At 44.9% G+C, this 22,360-nt stretch overlaps 1 protein-coding gene across 4 annotated transcripts in view; it reads right to left on the reverse strand.

Annotated features, from left to right (window-relative positions):
• EPS8L2 (EPS8 signaling adaptor L2) overlaps positions 1-22,360 on the reverse strand; it is a 379,476-nt gene that overhangs the window by 31,828 nt on the left and 325,288 nt on the right. For all 4 annotated transcript variants that reach the window (XM_063944781.1, XM_063944780.1, XM_063944782.1 and 1 more), the window contains 6 exons: positions 19,427-19,501; positions 16,693-16,841; positions 15,870-16,020; positions 11,529-11,632; positions 8,340-8,448; positions 8,082-8,210 (listed from right to left, as the gene is read on the reverse strand). In XM_063944781.1, the coding sequence (XP_063800851.1) occupies positions 8,082-8,210; positions 8,340-8,448; positions 11,529-11,632; positions 15,870-16,020; positions 16,693-16,841; positions 19,427-19,501 (717 nt within the window). The remainder of the gene's footprint in view (positions 1-8,081; positions 8,211-8,339; positions 8,449-11,528; positions 11,633-15,869; positions 16,021-16,692; positions 16,842-19,426; positions 19,502-22,360) is intronic.

Raw genomic sequence — 22,360 nt, forward strand, 5'->3', positions numbered from 1 at the left:
ACTGGTTCGCCCTAGATTTGTCTTTAATTTTATCGAAGGCAACTCTTGATGCACCCTAAACTCTTTAGCGCATAAGTACAAAATTCTTCAGTTTTTAATGAATATCTACAACTTTGCTCCTTTTTAAACTCCTTGCCTAAAACAAAGATCTTCCGTCAGCTTTCACCTCTGGAAAGATTGTGTCTCTACTCCCTAACGAGGCAAAGTATTATTTCCATTTTATATAGTTTACTGCGTTCCTCAGATTTGGATTGCCCCCTTCCTCATGACAGTAAATGGGAGAGCGAGTTGGGCCTCCGAGAGGATGCATGAAAAATCATTGGGCAAAATGTTGCAGTCTTCCATTTCTTCACTGATTAAAGAAAACTCATATAAAATTTTTACTAGATGGTATTTAGTTTCTTCTATGCTAGATAGGATTTCCCTTTATCCTCTCCATTATGTTGGCGTGTGTGCGGCCAGTTGGGTGATTTCACTCATATCTGCTGTTGCTGTTCCAAAATCTGCCCATTTTGGACCCATATTGAGTCCCTTCTAGGGAGTATCCTCTTAATCCCGGTTTCTTTGAGCCCTGGGACTGCACTGTTAGGGTTTCCAATCTCCATTCTCAGTATCTATGTCAATTAGCTTATACTCTATGTTCTTCATGCAGCCAGGTGTGCAGTGTGATTTAAAATTCCAAACTCCTTTGGTATTATAGCCGGATAATCTGGCTACCCATGATGGTGCCCCCACCCTCTTCTCCCATTTCTCACAGTTACCCCGTTATCTTTTCCTTCTTTATACTTCTTGTCATTCTTACCTTATAGGGTTTATATATAAAAAAAAACTGACAAATGTACTGCTTTGTTTTGTGTACTGCGTTATATTGTACTCCGGCCCCTGGTTCATATATCTCTTATACCAGAAAATAAGATTTTACTCACCGGTAAATCTATTTTTCGTAGTCCGTAGTGGATGCTGGGAACTCCGTAAGGACCATGGGGAATAGACGGGCTCCGCAGGAGACTGGGCACTCTAAAAGAAAGATTAGGTACTATCTGGTGTGCACTGGCTCCTCCCTCTATGCCCCTCCTCCAGACCTCAGTTTGGATACTGTGCCCGGAAGAGCTGACACAATAAGGAAGGATTTTGAATCCCGGGTAAGACTCATTCCAGCCACACCAATCACACCGTATAACTCGTGATACTATGCCCAGTTAACAGTATGAAATATAACTGAGCCTCTCAACAGATGGCTCAACAATAACCCTTTAGTTAGGCAATAACTATTTACAAGTATTGCAGACAATCCGCACTTGGGATGGGCGCCCAGCATCCACTACGGACTACGAGAAATAGATTTACCGGTGAGTAAAATCTTATTTTCTCTGACGTCCTAGTGGATGCTGGGAACTCCGTAAGGACCATGGGGATTATACCAAAGCTCCCAAACGGGCGGGAGAGTGCGGATGACTCTGCAGCATCGAATGAGAGAACTCAAGGTCCTCCTCAGCCAGGGTATCAAATTTGTAGAATTTAGCAAATGTGTTTGCCCCTGACCAAGTTGCAGCTCGGCAAAGTTGTAAAGCCGAGACCCCACGGGCAGCCGCCCAAGATGAGCCCACTTTCCTCGTGGAATGGGCTGTTACTGATTTAGGATGCGGCAATCCAGCCGCAGAATGCTCCAGCTGAATTGTGCTACAAATTCAGCGAGCAATAGTCTGCTTAGAAGCAGGAGCACCTATTTTGTTGGGTGCCTACAGGATAAAAAACGAGTCAGTTTTCCTGACTCCAGCCGTCCTGGAAATATAAATTTTTAAGGCCCTGACTACGTCCAGTAACTTGGAATCTTCCAAGTCCCTAGTAGCCGCAGGCACTACAATAGGTTGGTTCAAGTGAAAAGCTGATTCCACCTGAGGGAGAAACTGGGGACGAGTCCTCAATTCTGCCCTATCCATATGGAAAATCAGATAAGGGCTTTTACATGACAAAGCCGCCAATTCTGACACACGCCTGGCCGAAGCCAAGGCCAATAACATGACCACTTTCCACGTGAGATATTTCAAATCCACAGTTTTAAGTGGCTCAAACCAATGTGATTTTAAGAAACTCAACACCACGTTGAGATCCCAAGGTGCCACAGAAGGCACAAAAAAGGGGCTGAATATGTAGCACTCCCTTTACAAACGTCTGAACTCCAGGCAGTGAAGCCAGGTCTTTCTGGAAGAAAATCGACAGAGCCGAAATCTGGACCTTAATGGAACCCAAATTTAGGCCCATAGTCACTCCTGACTGTAGGAAGTGCAGAAAACGACCCAGCTGAAATTCCTCTGTTGGGGCCTTCCTGGCCTCACACCACGCAACATATTTTCGCCAAATACGGTGATAATGGTTTGCGGTTACTTCTTTCCTGGCTTTTATCAGCGTAGGAATGACTTCCTCCGGAATGCCCTTTTGCTTTAGGATCCGGAATTCAACCGCCATGCCGTCCAACGCAGCCGCGGTAAGTCTTGGAACAGACAGGGCCCCTGCTGTAGCAGATCCTGTCTGAGCGGTAGAGGCCATGGGTCCTCTGATATTATTTCTTGAAGTTCTGGGTACCAAGCTCTTCTTGGCCCATCCGGAACCACGAGTATCGTTCTTACTCCTCGTTTTCTTATTATTCTCAGTACCTTTGGTATGAGAGGCAGAGGAGGGAATACATAAACCGACTGGTACACCCACGGTGTCACTAGACCGTCCACAGCTATTGCCTGAGGGTCCCTTGACCTGGCGCAATATCTAGTTTTTTTGTTTAGGCGGGACGCCATCATGTCCACCTGTGGCCTTTCCCAACGGTTTACCAACAGTTGGAAGACTTCTGGATGAAGTCCCCACTCTCCCAGGTGTCGGTTGTGTCTGCTGAGGAAGTCTGCTTCCCAGTTGTCCACTCCCGGAATGAACACTGCTGACAGCGCTAAGACGTGATTTTCCGCCCATCGGAGAATCCTTGTGGCTTCTGCCATCGCCATCCTGCTTCTTGTGCCGCCCTGTCGGTTTACATGGGCGACTGCCGTGATGTTGTCTGATTGGATCAGTACCGGCTGGTTTTGAAGCAGAGGCCTTGCCAGACTTAGGGCATTGTAAATGGCCCTCAGTTCCAGAATATTTATGTGTAGGGACGACTCCTGACTTGACCAAAGTCCTTGGAAATTTCTTCCCTGTGTGACTGCCCCCCAGCCTCGAAGGCTGGCATCCGTGGTTACCAGGACCCAGTCCTGTATGCCGAATCTGCGGCCCTCTTGAAGATGAGCACTCTGCAGCCATCACAGTAGAGATACACTGGTCCTTGGAGACAGGGTTATCAGCCGATGCATCTGAAGATGCGATTCCGACCACTTGTCCAAGAGGTCCCACTGAAAGGTTCTTGCATGGAACCTGCCGAATGGATTTTGCTTCGTAAGAAGCTACCATTTTTCCCAGGACTCGTGTGCAGTGATGCACCGATACCTGTTTTGGTTTCAGGAGGTCTCTGACTAGAGATGACAGCTCCTTGGCTTTCTCCTGCGGGAGAAACACTTTTTTCTGTTCTGTGTCCAGAACCATCCCCAGGAACAGCAGGCGTGTGGTAGGAACCAGCTGTGACTTTGGAATGTATAGAATCCATCCGTGCTGTTGTAGCACTTCCCGAGATAGTGCTACTCCGACCAACAACTGCTCTCTGGACCTCGCCTTTATAAGGAGATCGTCCAAGTACGGGATAATTAAAAACTCCCTTTTTTTGAAGGAGTATCATCATTTCTGCCATTACCTTGGTAACGACCCTCTGTGCCGTGGACCGTCCAAACGGCAGTGTTTGGAATTGGTAATGGCAATCCTGTACCACAAATCTGAGGTACTCCTGGTGAGGATGGTAAATGGGGACATGTAGGTAAGCATCCTTGATGTCCAGGGATACCATGTAATCCCCCTCCTCCAGGCTTGCAATAACCGCCCTGAGCGATTCCATCTTGAACTTGAATTTTTTTATGTATGTGTTCAAGGACTTCAAATTTAAAATGGGTCTCACCGAACCGTCCGGTTTCGGTACCACAAACAGTGTGGAATAGTAACCCCGTCCTTGTTGAAGTAGGGGCACCTTGACTATCACCTGCTGGGAATACAGCTTGTGAATTGCCTCTAGCACAGCCTCCCTGCCTGAGGGAGTTGTCGGCAAGGCAGATTTGAGGAAACGGCGGGGGGGAGACGCCTCGAATTCCAGCCTGTACCCCTGAGATACTACTTGAAGGATCCAGGGATCCACCTGTGAGCGAGCCCACTGATCGCTGAAATTTTTGAGGCGGCCCCCCACCGTACCTGGCTACGCCTGTGGAGCCCCCGCGTCATGCGGTGGACTCAGAGGAAGCGGGGGAAGAATTTTGATTCTGGGAACTGGCTGACTGGTGCAGCTTTTTCCCTCTTCCCACGTCTCTGTGCAGAAAGGAAGCGCCTTTGACCCGCTTGCTTTTCTGAAGCCGAAAGGACTGTACCTGATAATACAGTGCTTTCTTAGGCTGTGAGGAAACCTGAGGTAAAAAAATTTCTTCCCAGCTGTTGCTGTGGATACGAGGTCCCAGAGACCATCCCCAAATAATTCCTCACCCTTATAAGGCTCTATGTGCCTTTTAAAGTCAGCATCGCCTGTCCAGTGTCGGGTCTCTAATACCCTCCTGACAGAATGGACATTGCATTAATTCTGGATGCCAGCCGGCAAAATATCCCTCTGTGCATCCCTCATATATAAGACGACGTCTTATGTTAGCAAAATAGTATCCCTGTTTGACAGGGTTACAGACCACGCTGCAGCAGCACTATCTGCAGGTCTCAGTCTAGTACCTGAGTGTGTAAATACAGACTTCAGGATAGCCTCCTGCTTTTTATCAGCAGGTACCTTCAAAGTGGCCGTATCCTAAGACGGCAGTGCCACCTTTTTTGACAAACGTGTGAGCGCCTTATCCACCCTAGGGGATATCTCCCAGCGTAACTTATCCTCTGGCGGGAAAAGGTACACCATCAGTAACTTTTTAGAAATTATCAATTTCTTATCGGGGGAACCCACGCTTTTTCACACTTCATTCACTCATTGGATGGGGGAACAAAACACTGCCTGCTTTTTCTCCCCAAACATAAAACCCTTTTTTAGTGGTACTTGGGTTAATGTCAGAAATGTGTAACACATTTTTTATTGCCGGGATCATGTAACGGATGTTCCTAGTGGATTTTGTATATGTCTCAACCTCGTCGACACTGGAGTCAGACTCCGTGTCGACATCTGTGTCTGCCATCTGAGGGAGCGGGCGTTTTTGAGCCCCTGATGGCCTTTGAGACGCCTGGGCAGGCGCGGGCTGAGAAGCCGGCTGTCCCATAGCTGTTACGTCATCCAGCCTTTTATGTAAGGAGTTGACACTGTCGGTTAATACCTTCCACCTATCCATCCACTCTGGTGTCGGCCCACAGGGGGCGACATCCCATTTATCGGCATCTGCTCCGCCTCCACATAAGCCTCCTCATCAAACATGTCGACACAGCCGTACCGACACACCGCACACACACAGGGAATGCTCTGTCTGAGGACAGTACCCCACACAGCCCTTTGGGGAGACAGAGAGAGAGTATGCCAGCACACACCAGAGCGCTATATAATGTAGGGATAAACACTATCACTGAGTGAATTTTCCCCAATAGCTGCTTGTATAAACAATATTGCGCCTAAATTTAGTGCCCCCCCCCCTCTCTTTTTAACCCTTTGAGCCTGAAAACTACAGGGGAGAGCCTGGGGAGCTGTCTTCCAGCTACACTGTGAAGAGAAAATGGCGCCAGTGTGCCGAGGGAGATAGCCCCGCCCCTTTTTCGCGGACTTTTCTCCCGCTTTTTTATGGATTCTGGCAGGGGTAACTATCACATATATAGCCTCTGGGGCTATATATTGTGATTATTTTGCCAGCCAAGGTGTTTTTATTGCTGCTCAGGGCGCCCCCCCCCAGCGCCCTGCACCCTCAGTGACCGGAGTGTGAAGTGTGTATGAGGAGCAATGGCGCACAGCTGCAGTGCTGTGCGCTACCTTGGTGAAGACAGAAGTCTTCTGCCGCCGATTTTCCGGACCATCTTCATGCTTCTGGCTCTGTTAGGGGGACGGCGGCGCGGCTCCGGGAACGAACACCAAGGACGGGTCCTGCGGTCGATCCCTCTGGAGCTAATGGTGTCCAGTAGCCTAAGAAGCCCAAGCTAGCTGCAAGCAGGTAGGTTCGCTTCTTCTCCCCTTAGTCCCTCGTTGCAGTGAGCCTATTGCCAGCAGGTCTCACTGTAAAATAAAAAACCTAACATATACTTTCTTTCTAGGAGCTCAGGAGAGCCCCTAGTGTGCATCCAGCTCAGCCGGGCACAGAAATCTAACTGAGGTCTGGAGGAGGGGCATAGAGGGAGGAGCCAGTGCACACCAGATAGTACCTAATCTTTCTTTTAGAGTGCCCAGTCTCCTGCGGAGCCCGTCTATTCCCCATGGTCCTTACGGAGTTCCCAGCATCCACTAGGACGTCAGAGAAAATACATTGATTGTTTATTTATACTTTTGCACTCTGTTTCTCGCAATAAAAATCAGTTCTTTAAAAAAAAAAATGTTTTTGCTAATGCTGGTATTGGAATGTAAACCAGGAAATGCCCTTAAATCCTTAAATATGGTAACAGGAATACATTATGCACTTGTCTTCATCACTGACTTCAGAGACTCCATTTTGATTTTGCTCACAGTGAGCTGTATGTTCAAGGACTTGAAGTCTCTAACACAGGGGTGGGTAACATTTGGCCCCCCAACTGTTGTTGAACTACACATACCAGCATGCCTTGCTACAGTTTTGTTATTTGGCCATGCTAAAACTGTTGCAGGGCATGCTGGGATGTGTAGTTCAACAACAGCTGGAGGGCCGAAGGTTCCCCATCCCTGCTCTAACTCATCCCAGGCCAGGAGCAATGGCGTGCACTTACGCTTGCAGGATACAGCTGGGGGACTAAAGGTGTTTTGAAGGAGAAGGAAACACCAATAAGGCAAAACCGCTAACCTAAGGCAGTTCTTCCTGAGCAGTTGCCATACAACGCGAACAATCCAGGCCATCCAACCTTTGGGGACTAGAAACGGACCTGTAGCAGATGTGGGACGGGGACCACCACAGAATTCCCAGGAGCTGGCTGCCGGCTGAACAAGATAATCAGTGTAAATAGTCAAGGTCCTAGCCCAGAGGCACAACTGTGATACTGCCGTTCTCCATTCGTGTGAGGCTTTAGTCCCCAGATTCCTCTTGACCACTGCAGCAGTCCATGTAGAACAAAGCCCTGGCATCATATAAAAAGCCCCTGAACTGCCAGGGCACTTACACCAACCTGGAGCGCCTGCAGCTACTGTATAAGCTTGTATAATATTTAAAATGCCTACACTCATGTATCCACTTTCTACTCCAAAAACTGAGTTTTTGGTATATGGTCTGTTTCAGATCTAAAATCTACCATAAACAATTTAAAACGGATTATTGTCTTTCATTCTCATCTTATTTAGCAGTGTCTCTCCTTGTAACTGTAGGAAGAAACACTTGACAATCATATCTGCTCATGGCAAATTCACTGAATCTCAACAATAATGTATTTTTCCCCTTTCTGATTTTTGGGACTATCGGAATAATGTGTTATGTTAAAACCCCCATATCCATATATTGTTTTTTATCCTTAGAAAACTCCACACAGGACCCTATTTAGCATCAGTTGCAGTTTTGTTAAATTAGCAAAACTGCAACTGGTGATGTCCACAAGCTGGGGGCCGCCCAGCACAGAGCAAGGCCACGCAGTATGCTAATGGCCTCCAGGGATTCGATAGCAATTGAATTGAATAAGGGAAGTCCCCCTGCGAAGGCGGTAGGACCGCCACCATTTTCTCTGTCGCAGCTGGCGCGCGTGATATCATATGGCCATCCGGAAAATGGCTCGGAACCAGCCCAGTTCCTGACACTGCCGCCCCCGACCACCTCGCAAATGCATATTTGCATTTTGCAGTCTGAACTTGTGTCATGGGCATGAGTTTCAGAGCATTAATTTACCATTCCATACGGCCCATCTAACTGGTTGTTGTCATCTGTGGACACTACATCGAGGATATTGTACGGGACATAACCTTCCTGCCCAATCCTGTTTCTTAATTTCCACCATTGTTTATTGTCCTCCAGTATCTGCAAAATAAGACATGCAATCAAGGTCCAGCCAAGAAAATATTAATATGTCCATGTCATCATACTGATTATCTTTTACATTGCTGAAAGAAAATGTCAAAAGATCTTGTAATTAAAGAACACACTAACCTCCAGGACTTCATCTTTCAATACGGACAGCTCATTGGCGTTTCGGGCAGTGAAGTCATAACGGATTTTGGCGCATTTCTGTGGCTGTGCCGGCACTGGTGCTTCATAACTGTTTACAAAATGAAATGAGATGTTTTTATATAGAGTCTCTTAGACAAAAGCTAAATAATGATGCAAAGCATATTTAGGTTATAAATGTTGTGTACTTTTTCCAAAATTTTGCATCTTAGGCATAGAAAGTATATACAAAGATGCACACAGTGTACCACGGACATGGTTCCACAACCTCCCTCCTGACAAACTTATTATCTGTCAGCAGCAGCAGCAGCCTCTCTCCCTACCCCAGTACACCCTGCTGTGTGCTGAGCTGCGGTGGGTCCAGTCTCCTCTACCTGCATGATGTACCGGAGCGGGGGAAGGGGATGTGACACTGATTACCCCCTCTTCCCACTGGCTGTGCCCCCTGTGCAGTGTCACACATACCAGTTTTCTTTGTACAGGGGACGTGGCCATGCCTCCATGATTAGACCATGTCCCCTATAGTTTCCGGGCCTGGACCGACTCTCTACGACCCTGTGCAGAAGTACAAGTAATGCCTGCCCCAGTAGTTAGTGCACCCTTGCAGTGTTCATTTGGCGCATTAGATATTCAACTAAGAGGCATCTTTAAAGAAAAAGACCCTTGGTGGAGCTGAGTTGCAAAGCCCATGGACCACTAACCAGGGCTATTTGGCATTGTTGAGCAAATGCGCACGTGGAAACATCTGTACCATTTCTCTACAATGCTTATGTGCATCTGCCCTCAGACTGATATGCAATGTCATTTCCTTGCCACATACATAGCAATCTATAGTACTATCGGAGGGACATTTACTTTTCCTTGACCCTGAATCTGGGACTGTTAGGGTGGAATTCAATTGTTTGAAAAGTCAGTTGTGTGTCTGTTTTTTCCTATCCAATAGGAGAAAACAGACACCCAACCGACTTTTCAAACATTTGAATTTCCCCCAGTATGTCTGTTTTTAGAGGCTGGACTTGAAGAACCCTCATAACACTTTGCGCTAATGAGGAGTATAGAACAGATGGAGAATAACCAAGAGCTAGGTATGTAAGCTACACCCAAGCCTAATTATTTCCTCCAGTTCAAGTGTTAGTACTGTAGTACAGTTAAAGGCTAGCAGTAAAACACATGTGGGCCTGATGCCATGTTGAACAGTTTGTGTAGAGCAAAATGCACAAATCCACACTGTACTTGCCCAAGAGGATGATGCAAGCATTAACACCTATGCAGACATGTGTGTATTTGGCACTTGCAGCCGGAGAGGCGCAATGTACTTTTTTTCATTTATTAATTTCCAACCAACTTGTGACCATCTCTGCATCACGCCCAGAGTGTGTAAAGTCCTGCCAATATTACTGAATTATAGTGCGGCTGTAGTTGTGCTCAGTGCTGGCTGAGCGGCATGATTCTCCGGGATGCGGTTAATATAGCGCCTATTGCAGGGCCGAAACTAGGATTTTTGTCACCCGGGGCAAGGTAGTCATTTGACACCCCCCCCCCCCGGCAAAAAAAAAAAAATTTTTTTACAATAAATAAATAAAAATAATAATAAAAAAAATTAAAATAAATAAATACATGAATAAAAATATTATATATATATATATATATATATATATATATATATATATATATATATATATATATCTCTTTCAGAACTTTTTTACCTGAAAAATTGCCTTTTCTAACATGAATTTCATATCCAGGAAAAAGTGTCCCCATTTTACACAGTACGACAGGCAAGTGTCCCCATTCCCCATTTTACACATTGCGGCAGACAGGTGACCCCATTTTACACATTGCGGCAGACAGGTGTCCCCATTTTACACATTGCGGCAGACAGGTGACCCCATTTTACACATTGCGGCAGACAGGTGTCCCCATTTTACACATTGCGGCAGGAAAAAGTGTCCCCATTTTACACATTGCGGCAGGCACAGGTCCCCATTTTACACATTGCGGCAGGAAAAAGTGTCCCCATTTTATACATTGCGGCAGGCACAGGTCCCCATTTTACACATTGCGGCAGGAAAAAGTGTCCCCATTTTACACATTGCGGCAGGCACAGGTCCCCATTTTACACAGTACGCTGGCAAGTGTCCCCATTTTACACATTGCGGCAGGCACAGGTCCCCATTTTACACAGTACGCTGGCAAGTGTCCCCATTTTACACATTGCGGCAGGCACAGGTCCCCATTTTACACAGTACGCTGGCAAGTGTCCCCATTTTACACATTGCGGCAGGCACAGGTCCCCATTTTACACATTGTGGCAGGAAAAAGTGTCCCCATTTTACACATTGTGGCAAGAAAAAGTGTCCCCATTTTACACATTGCGGCAGGCACAGGTCCCCATTTTACACAGTACGCTGGCAAGTGTCCCCATTTTACACATAGCGGCAGGCACAGGTCCCCATTTTACACATTGCGGCAGGCACAGGTCCCCATTTTACACATTGCGGCAGGACGGTGGTGGAGGGAGAGAGAGAGAGAGGAAGGGAGAGGGGCTGACTTACATTTGAAGCGGTTCTCGCCGCTCTTCAGCCGCCTCTCCCTCCTCGTCCGGTCTGCGCGGCTCCCCCTTCTCCCTCCTCCGGCGGGGTTTCGTGGAATGACGCGTTTGCGCCGTGACGTCACGACGCAATCGCGTCATTCCGCGAAACCCCGCCCCCCGAGCTGGGCACTCGGGAGAAGGGGGTTTCAACGTTATAAAAGTGCCGCGGCGGGTGTTAGGGGGTCTCGGCGCCCCCTCCAATCCGGCGCCCAGGTCGCCTGCCCCCCTAGCCCCCCCCTAGTTTCGGCCCTGCCTATTGGTCTCCCGGCGTTCATGATCCCGATGCCGGAACCCCGTCAGGCAGCTAAATGCTGGCAGTCAGAATCCCAACTGCATACCTGTATTACCACTTAGGTGGTGGGTCCACGCCACCAACCGAGTGGGAATATAACCTGTGGCTCCCTGTGCTCATCACCGGGCCTGATGCATGGTGAGCGCAGCGAACCCACAAGGGGACTTACTGCGCTCGCTGCTGGTATGTCGGCTGCCAGGATGCCGCTGTCGGGATACTGACAGCCGGCATCCCGACAACCGGCATATCATATGTATTCCCATTCTCCATATACCGAAGCACCCACCTGGTGAGTTTAGGGCTAGTGTTATATTCTGGCTTCAGGTCTGATGGCAGGGCTTGATGTTTGAATGAGGGTGTTCTGTAGGGATTTCCATTAGGTGGAGGAAGCTGAAAGACAATATGTGGACATGTCAATCATAGTTAGCTCATGCTGAGTCTGGCATAATATATCATCCATTGGGGGAGATTCAAATGTTTGAAAAGTCAGTTGGGAGTCTGTTTTCCTATCTAATAGACAGGAAAAAAAAGACACCCAACCGACTTTTCAAACATTTGAATCTCCCCCATTATATGAAATCAGTCACATGAAACATTACTCCTCAGGATTAAAGGCAAAATAAGCATGAGCATTTGTTTTATTGGTCATTCTCTAGCTGTCAGCATTATAAGCCTTATAAACCCTTATAAGCCTGCATAGTCTGTGGTGGAAAACAGCCATCATGTCAGGCTCTCACTGCAGAAGGACCTTCTGTTTTTCTGTGCTATGTGTTGGCATCAAACTTTTGCTTTTATTGCTTTGTACATTATCCTTTTTCCCATACAACTTACTGTTCGCACCTTATTGTCTATCATGGGCTCATTTATCAGTTTCTACCTTCCATTTCCTGGTAGTATCCAACAGGAAGGGATGGAGAGAAGAAGAAAGGGGCTAAGTGATGATGGGCAGAGATACAGTGACAGATTAAACAAACTGGGTTGGGCTCCACGCTAGATTCTTTTCCCAGAGCCAGTCAACCAAAGGAAGTTGAAAGGTATTGGGAGGTGTCCAACTATCAGTATTTAGGTAGCCCCTTCTTGGTGGGGAATTATCGGAGATGGTGGGGTGCCTAGAGTCAGATAAAAGCTATGTAAAAACAGGGAAGAAAGAAGACTCTTGGTTAGGGGCACTCTTGACTTATATATGTCTTTATGATAATGAGTATAAAACATACCTTTTACTATAATTTTTAAAAAGTAATGTGAGAAAATCAGTTTGTTAAAACAATTCTCCTGATATGAATAGTAATGACCACATGTGTAACATAAATAAGGAACATTTATATAAATATTTCCATTATAAAGTGATTCTTTACGTGTTTGGTGAATTTATAATTGAATATTCAAAGGGTTAATATTACCTTCTTGTACTGTAGTTAAATTACCAGCTTGAGACATAGAAGTATTTTATGGGTAAAAAGAATGTTGTATTCCCATTCTGGGTAGAGCGCCCCACATTTCCTAACCAATATATTTATAAGTTCCATCTGGTCTAAACAGGGACTGTTTAGGGGTAAATCTCCCACTTTTTATAATCAAACATGTATAATAAAAGGCTAACGCTGCTCCTCGCCTCTATGGGGGGGACTTCAAATGTTTTGCACGCTGGCAGTCACTAGATGGCGCCTGATGAAGTAATTCATGTGTTGCTCCATTCGTGCACGCACCGCCTGACAATACAGTTATGTTGTACCACCATTTTGATGGGTTGGTAACTAGTATACAGCATCTATAAATACCGTCTTGTTTAAACACACAGACTATTCTAATAAGTTCCTCCTTCAATTCGTTTGGGAACAAGCTCACTTTCCTTGTAGGTACCTCCTGCCTGCTGGTTAAAATATGGTAATCACCACAACTTATTCCTGACAAATTTCAATTCCGGTTTGTGTTTCTATAAATCACAAAGATATGTTTTCCTATATCATTAGCACAGATATCTACAGTATATTGAAACAACTGTAATAATGAAAATCCTTAAGCAGCAGAAAGGAGTGGTCTTCAGTTTTCCGGCTGTCGCATTTGCGTTCGCCACGCTGTCGGTATGCCGGCGGTCGGGATTCCGGCGCCAGTATACTGTGCGCCGGGACCCCGACAGCCGGCATACCATACTACACCCGCAGAAAGAGATACAAGCAATCAAATAAAGAGTTTCTCTCAGCAGTGAGACAGTGGCTACTCCCAAATATGTGGGTATGTTTATATAAAAGAGGCACATGGATTCATATTTGCAGACCTATGTTCAGTAGGCAACCAAGTATTGAGTAATCAGACCTTGTATTATTCCTGAGAAAGTTCAGGCTGTATATGTATACATAAATCACAAGGATACATTTGCCCACATCGTTTGCACAGACACACTTGTAACAAGCTGTAATAAAAAAATACAATTCTTGGTTGTTGTTTTTTTTTTGGCAGAAAGAGATGCCACCAATAAGGCAAACGATTACAACAATCAGACAATGGGTACTTCCTATTCTGTTCATATAGATAAGTCACATAAATGCATTCATATTAGCAAGCCTGAATTGCATAATTGTTTGCTCAGACATAACAGTAATGGTAAGGAATATATCACAAATAGATAAAGTCATCAGTTTGTCATCATACTTCGAGTGCAGGTAGTCCTAATTAGACTACAGATGTGTCCTCTTACATTTTTGCTTTGTGCGCTACAAGGTGGTCATTCCGAGTTGTTCGCTCTGTAATTTTCTTCGCATCGCTGCGATTTTCCGCTAACTGCGCATGCGCAATGTCCGCACTGCGACTGCGCCAAGTAAATTTGCTATGCAGTTAGGTCTTTTACTCACGGCATTACGAGTTTTTTTCATCGTTCTGGTGATCGTAATGTGATTGACAGGAAGTGGGTGTTTCTGGGCGGAAACAGGCCGTTTTATGGGAGTGTTTGAAAAAACGCTACCGTTTCTGGGAAAAACGCGGGAGTGACTGGAGAAACGGAGGAGTGTCTGGGCGAACGCTGGGTGTGTTTGTGACGTCAAACCAGGAACGACAAGCACTGAACTGATCGCACTGGCAGAGTAAGTTTCGAGCTACTCAGAAACTGCACAGAGAAGTCTTTTCGCAATATTGCGAATACTTCGTTCGCAATTTTGATAAGCTAAGATTGACTCCCAGTAGGCGGCGGCTTAGCGTGTGCAAAGCTGCTAAAAGCAGTTTGCGAGCGAACAACTCGGAATGAGGGCCCAAGTCGCATTACATATAACGTGAGTGCCGTGTGACCCAATAGCGCTGAGCATATTTTTTGCATTATTTTCTGTGAAATTGCGTCTTAGACGCAGATTAATGTAATAGGATGCTTCTGCTGATTAAAATGTTATGCAGCATGCCAATATTCTGTGTGTGATTGCAACTGTATTTGCATACAAAATGCTATGCTACAGTGTTTTCATGGAAAGCACTGTAACGTGGCATTTCGGCTGCAGTTAGAGCCGCAATTACACACATAATATAGGCGTGCTGCATATCATTTTAATCAGCAGAAGCTGCTTATGCGTCCTATTACATTACTTTGCATCTAAGACGCATTTTTATCGGAAAAAGTGCAAAAAAAGACACTCAGCACTACCAAGTATAGCCACGGCATGGCATGACTTCAAGGGCTGTTTAGCATGACTGCAGAAAGGATGTAAGAGGACACATCTGTACACCACACTTACATGTGATTATACACTTCAAAGTGTAAACCTTTGTATTTAGGTGCCACAGATTGCAAAGAAAGTCGATAGTTGCTAATAGCTATGTACATATAAAGAAGTGTTCCAGGTGTTACCTTGAGTTCCCCAGATATAGTAAACTAAATAAGGGGGAAAGCAGGAATGTGTTGCACACCTGATATGTTCTGTGCGTGTTTGGTGTGTAACCAATAGAAGAGGTGTCACAAATTAAAGGGATACTGCAGCAAGCCTAGGCATGAGAAAAGTCTCGGCTGTGGTTGACAGATGAATTGACATAGGTTCATGGCCGAGAGGAAAGAATAATACAATAAAACACTCGTTAGAGAAGGAGTGCCATCAGAGGAGTTATCTTAAGGCCCCCATCCACTAGCGCGAAATGACCAATTTTCATCAGATTCCGAGCTTTCTGTTTGATGAATCGGATGAAAAGTGTCACATCGCATGTCATTTTACTCCGACTCCGATCCAAGGCGCGTTCCCGTGCTCCTCGGATCGGAGTCGCAGATCGGCATGGCTGCCATGAATATTTATCGCAATCGGAGGAGAAGGTGCACATCGGAATGCATTTGTACACAATCGGACGCGATTCATCAGATGTAAAAAAAGACAGTTGCAAATCATAATCGCAGGACTCCCGGGAAGCTACCGGGAAGGTCGGGGGAAAATCGGATCCGATTTTCAGTTCAGATATGTTTCACTAGTGGATGGGGGCCTTTAGGCTTTAATACCGTGGTGGTGCTAACATCCCAGATTGAGTATATTACTTGATGAGCCCTCCCCTCTAACTTATGCAGGGAGTGTAAACGAGGTGTATTTCAATGTTAAGGATGTACTACTTCAAGTATAAGACACCAAATGCCTAACTAAATACCAATGGTTACATGCATTCTCACCTCATCCTGGATCTTGGATTTCATCATCTCTGGTGGATATCCCATATCCTGCTCCCAAGGTGCTCCCTGGAAGATGTCCAGTGGGGGCTGCCAGCCACTGTTAAACTTTGGGATGTACTGAGGAATTATGGGTTCTTTTGGCCATTCTACCCTGAAAGACACAACATAATAATAATAATAATCATCAGTATTTATCTTTGTCAGGCACAGTTTCTGTATGTTCTATTTATAACGTAAAATATCAATAAGATGGTACAGCATCATGAGACCACCCTACTGACTACACAATGGCAACTGTGCTCAGGCAAAGTCTGTTTTATCATTTTTTAAAAACCCATTAACAATGCTACATTTTTTCATCTTAGTTATTATTCCCCCGATTTTCATCTTTTTTGACGAGTGTCTCTCATTTTCGGTACATGAATATGAGCATTCACACATTTTCTATTCTGGTTCTCATAGGATGCTTGTGTAAATTGTGGAGGAGCAAAGACATTAGGCAACTTCATATCCATGGCCCTAACTGTGTGGAGTTTGTATACTCTCCATGTGCTTGCGTGCGTTTCCTCCGGGTACTCTGGTTTCCTCCCACAATCCAAAAGTATACTGGTAGGTTAATTAGCTCCCAAAAAAAATGAAACTAAGTGTGTGTGTGTGTGTGTGTGTGTGTGTGTGTGTGTGTGTGTGTGTGTATGAAAGTGGTTCTTATCTACCGTCAAATTCTACTGTATATTTCTATGGAAGTATACAGCTTTACGGTAAGTAATCAGTACTGTGCTAGTCTTCATTCGCTTTGCTTTGATTGTAGTACCTTCTAACTTACCTTGGTTTGGTCCACTTTTCTCCAAGAGACTCCCAGAGGTGCATTTCTTTTGGGGTCAGATGTCCCCTCAGGAAATCAGTTGCATCTTTGGATAATAGAGGACAGGTGATAGCTTTGCCCAAATCTGGGCCTCCAGAGCTCTGAACGATCTACAAAAAAAATCACAAACAGAAATTGTCATAATATCATGAGATAGGACATGCCCTAGCACAGCTATGCTTGCCCGGAGTAAATTGGAACACACACAGTTTTTGCAACTGGTTCAAAACCTTTGGGTCCCAGTTACTGTGGTCAGTGATGTCTGCGTGCACGCACACACACGCGCGCACACACACACACACACACACACACACACACACACACACAACTACAGTGAGACTGTGTTTTTCATTCAGCTACATTTTGCGAAGCTCACACTCAGCACGTGATTATTGGCAAATAGATAATGGGTGAATGTAATAGAGTATGGGATTCCAGTGAAATGAAGCAGCTGGAACACACTGAGTTGTTGGTTAGTTCCAGTGGAAACTTGCCGAATGTAATAGCTTGTGAGAGAGTTCCTAACTCAGCAACCATATGGCAGCATAAAAAGCCACACTCACCGGTATATCAGTGTGTTTTCAGCAGACAATCATGGAGGAGTGAGTAGAGTGTTGAGATCTTATCTTTTACATACAGATGCAGAAAGGCAGAGCTGTTTAAATGAGGATGTTGCAGGGGGATCAGCAGGAGAGATCCCACAAAACACCTGAGCTGAAAGAAATCACAGAACTTTGGGAAGAAGTCAGGGGCAATCAGATCTCTGGCAAATTAAATAAAGGAGACCCTCCATCTAGCGGAGAATGCAGAGGAGAGTGCTGGGGGAGAAAACTGGGGTTATGTCACAATGGAAAGATAGCTATGGGTGGGGATGGGAGTGATAAATGGTGCTTGCAGGCCTTCCAAATCCTAACAGAAACAAAGTGGTGAAAGATTGGTAAGATGGTGCCCGTGTGACTGGGAGAGATTCCACACAGAGGAAGGTATGAATATCAATATCAACCCATGCAAGAGAGGTAAAACAGACAAAAACCGGTAACCATGTGGCCAAGATGAGATACCCTTATTAGGATTTGAGGTCTGGGAAGACCTACTGCCATGGGTGGACAGTAATCGCTGAAGAGCAGAATGTCCAGAAAGCACAACACAGACACGGAGTTCTTGAAATAGGTTTGGGAAAAATGTTCACTTTAACAGCCATGATCCTGACCAGCCATTAGAGTATTAGCGTGAAGATAGGAGGTCAACTTTAATTCTAACAAAAAGGCTGGGAAAGTTATCCTGACAAAGGGAATCATAAGTCAAAAATATATACCCATAGATGTCATTATTTACTTTATCTTTTGCTGCCCGCTGGGCTGTCTATTATTCAGCAAGTTTTTCTAGCGTGATTTCAGATATTTTACAACTCACACACTATTACATCTGGTGACTTGTATGTGTATGTGTAACATTAGAAGCATCTGGAAGACAGGCTGTGTCTTGCTGAATATGGCGGGGTTAAGATTCTGGCCAGTTAGGCTACACTCTCTCACATTCTATTACATACGGTGACTATAAATTTACCCAATAATCGCAATATTCTCAAAATCAGAATCTATTACATTCACCCCATTTAGTGGTATATGTGATTGCACGGGCAGCACTTTGTAACCAATAGTCTCTGAAACAACCAAACTGTCTTCCTAAATTGCTGTGTGTATGGGCAGCACTGTATATGGAGTGGATTAAACTGATTCACCAAGGCATCACAGTAAGATATGATAAACAAAATACTGTGTATATACATCCCAGCATGGATTGGACATAGAGCTCACAGGGGCCCTGCGCATGCGGGGCCTGTTTTGTTTGTTGACACGTGAGGGGTGATGCTGCTGCCATGGTTACACAGTATATCTCTGGTGCTGAAAGAAAGTGCAATGGAATATGCTAGCGCTAAATAAATGTTAATAAATAAATTAGTATATAGATGTTACAGACAAGAATTATAAAACCTCTTTGTATCACTGGGCCTTTCAAACAGCAATATAAATGTGAAACATTTTTTTTTCCTGTGGGGGCCTATTTGTTTTATGGTTTTCTGTGGGGGCCAAAGTGTATGTTTTTTTCCTGTGGGGGCAAACTTATTTATTTATTTGTGTGTGCAATGTTTTTAATCTGCGCTTGTATCTAAGTTGCACCATGCATGCATGCGACACGATTGTGTTTGTACAAAGTTGCAGTACAGAGTCAGACACACGCACCAAGAAGCGTATTAGAAATGCCTAATGCATTCCTGAGTAATTACAAGGGGTTGGCTAATCAGACCCAGATGTATTGTAGTGTAGATGGTGAATTGCTCACACGGGAGACCAGACAGACAATCTGCACTTAGCCTGATTGCAACATCTGTAGACACTGAAAGTGAGCATCTCAGTCCTTGCATATTTGGATACAAGGATGTACACCAGGGAACTGCATTGTAGCACCATTAACAAAGTCACAGACACAACTACAGCAAAAGACACAAGGAAGGCCGCAACTGAGTCCAATTCAGAATCAGACGCTATGAGGAGGACACCCACCCCCTCAACAGACCTCATCCCCATAACAGACCCCACCCACATTAGGGCTTTTTCCATAAATGTTCCAACCCAATCCGCCCCTGTTTAAGTCACACAAGATAAGCCATCATAGAAAAAAGTGACATAGTTACCAGTTCCAATGGTCCAAAGAGAAAATGGATTAGCTCAGCAGAACTTGGATTTTGAATATGTTTTTTTAACTTGGCCTAACACAAAAGAAAATACAAAAAAAACAAAAACAAATATAAATGTATTTTTAGTAAAAGCAAGATGTTAAATGATGGAAATCGAAGGAAAAACTCAGACGTCTATAATTATTCTTACAATATGATCGTAATATTGACAGTTATCTTAACAAACCAGAAAACATACAGAAAACATAAATGTATATATATATATATATATATATATATATTTATATATATATATATACTATGCTATGTACATACTGTATAGGGACAGATTCAATTAACCGTGAGTTGCCATGTACAGATGCTTGCTTTTTTGCTTGTACGCTATGGGACAGGAGCAAAAACATGCAGAGTTTTCCTGCACGGATAACCCGTATATAGTGCTATATCTATAATGGGTGCGGTGGGGGGGGGCACACCGCCCACCCTGCACCCATGTTCTTTAATACTTACCCTTCCTAAATCCAACATGAGAAGTGATCCACAAATCGCTGAGAAAATTATGCAGCGGACACCTGTGCATGTGCAGTAGACCCTGGCAATCCGTTGCGCCACTGGCTAGAGAGGAGGGAGTCCAGACAGGAACTATACACGGGCCTCCTCCTCTCTCAATATGCCCCTGCCTGTGTAGTATTAGCTTGCAAGTTTCCCACTGGAACATCACATCTATGAATCTGCACAATAGATTGTAAATTCTCCAGATTAGGAAGCTGAGACCCGTTGTGTCATTAGTGTATTTCTTCAGCCATATAAATTTATTTTCAAGTGGACAAAGTAAGTAAGTAAATAAGTAAAACTGTGGCAATTATTCTCTTTATTTGTAAGCAAAGTAAGTTCAGTCTAAAATATGCACAGTCTTTGGGCAGTGTTCAAATACTATATCACACCCAATCGCCTTTCTAAAGTGATCCCTGTTATCGCGCATAATGAGCCAATAATAATCCGGGTTAGCTACCTAAAGGGTTGGGTGCCCTCACTACCCGGGGGTAGCGAGCTGAAATGATTACACCACACACCTCTGCAGAAACAGAATGGGTGTGGAAGGGGGTGAAAATAATTGAATATCGCCCTTTATGTCATAGCAGCCACACACTGTAGGACACAACTGCATTTCTTCCTGTCTCTTCGCCTACAGAATTTTCCATATGATGTAAGGGGAATGGCAGGGTAACTGTGGCAAGATATTTAAGCAAATGAAATGCAAAAATATATCCATAGGCAATGTTAATGCTCTGCAGAACCAATTTCATCATGTTTCTTCACAGTGCACTCATCTTTGGTTTATGCAATCTGGTATCATGCACAACAACAAATTAATCTTTATGAAAAACAGGGAGCTTTCCTTTCCTCTAATTCTATTTTCGAATCCACTAATTGTGTTTGATGAATCCATGTTTATGTATATCCAAGGTAGAGGCGTCTTCAGCCTATCCAAGCTTGTTGTCAAGGCAAGATGCTGTTCTTAAGCTCTAAGAATCAACAAGTAAAATGGTGGTTCTGCATGCAACTCATCGGCCAACATAGTTATGGATCACCAAGAAAATAGGAATTTAATACCTACCAGTAATTCCTTTTCTCGTAGTCCATAGGGGATACTGGGATGGATTAGTACCGAAGAGTATAGATCGGGTCCATTGGAGCCTTGCACTTTAAGAAATGTTCAGTGTGTGCTGGCTCCACCCCTCTATGCCCCTCCTGCAGATTCAGTCTAGGAAAAAATTGTGCCTTAGGAGACGGACATACTTCAGAGAAGGAAAACATACAATAATAGCGGTGAGGTAACGAACCAACACACAAAAGTAGCAAAGGATAGCAATGCTAACTAGAACAAAAGGATAGCCACGCTAATCAGAAACAAGGAAAGCAATGCTAACCAGAACAGGGACAGCAATAGCAAACCCAACCAAGAACTCACAACCAAGTAAGCAGGAAACACGAAGCACTGAGGCGGGCGCCCAGTATCCCCTATGGACTACGAGAAAAGGAATTACCGGTAGGTATTAAATTCCTATTTTCTCAAACGTCCTAGGGGGTACTGGGATGAATTAGTACCGTGGGGAAGTCCCAAAGCTCCCAGAATGGGTGGGAGAGTGCTGAGACCCCTGCAAAACCACCTGACCAACTGAAGGTCTTCACCGGCCAAGGTATCGAACTTATAAAACCTCACACACGTTTGAACCAGACCAAGTAGCAGCTCGGCACAACTGTAAGGCCGAGACGCACCGGGCAGCCGCCCAGGAAGAACCCATGGACCTAGTGGAGTGCCTGAATAGAACTCGGCAGCAATGCCGCTGAAGAAAAGGCCTGTTGAATAGACAACCTGAGCCAATGAGCAATGGACTGCTTAGAAGCAGGACATCCAATTTTGGTAACGTCATAAAGGACAAAGAGGTAGTCAGACTTCCTGTGACGAGCTGTCCTTTTGACGTAAATCTTCAAACCCTGAACCACGTCCAAGGACTTTGGAACAACTGATGCGCCAGACACCACTGGAACCACAATCGGTTGATTAACGTGAAAAGCCGAAACCACCTTTGGCAAAAACTGTGGGCGAGTTCGAGCTCCGCCCTATCCTTGTGAAATATCAAATAAGGGCTCTTACAGGATAAGGCCCCTAATTCCGACACACGCCTCGCAGAGACTAACGCCAGCAACATGGCAGTCTTCCAAGTCAGAAATTTCAACTCCACCCTGTGTAGAGGTTCAAACCATTCTGATTGGAGAAAGGTCAGTACCACATTGAGATCCGACGGAGTCGTGGAAGGGACAAAGGGCGGTTGAATGCGAAGGACACCCTTCAAGAACATCTGTACCTCCGGAATTACAGCCAGCTGCCTCTGGAAGAATATGGAGAGAGCCAATATCTTTAATGGA

The sequence above is a fragment of the Pseudophryne corroboree genome, chromosome 11, assembly GCF_028390025.1.
Source record: "Pseudophryne corroboree isolate aPseCor3 chromosome 11, aPseCor3.hap2, whole genome shotgun sequence".
In the NCBI taxonomy this organism is placed as follows: domain Eukaryota; kingdom Metazoa; phylum Chordata; class Amphibia; order Anura; family Myobatrachidae; genus Pseudophryne; species Pseudophryne corroboree.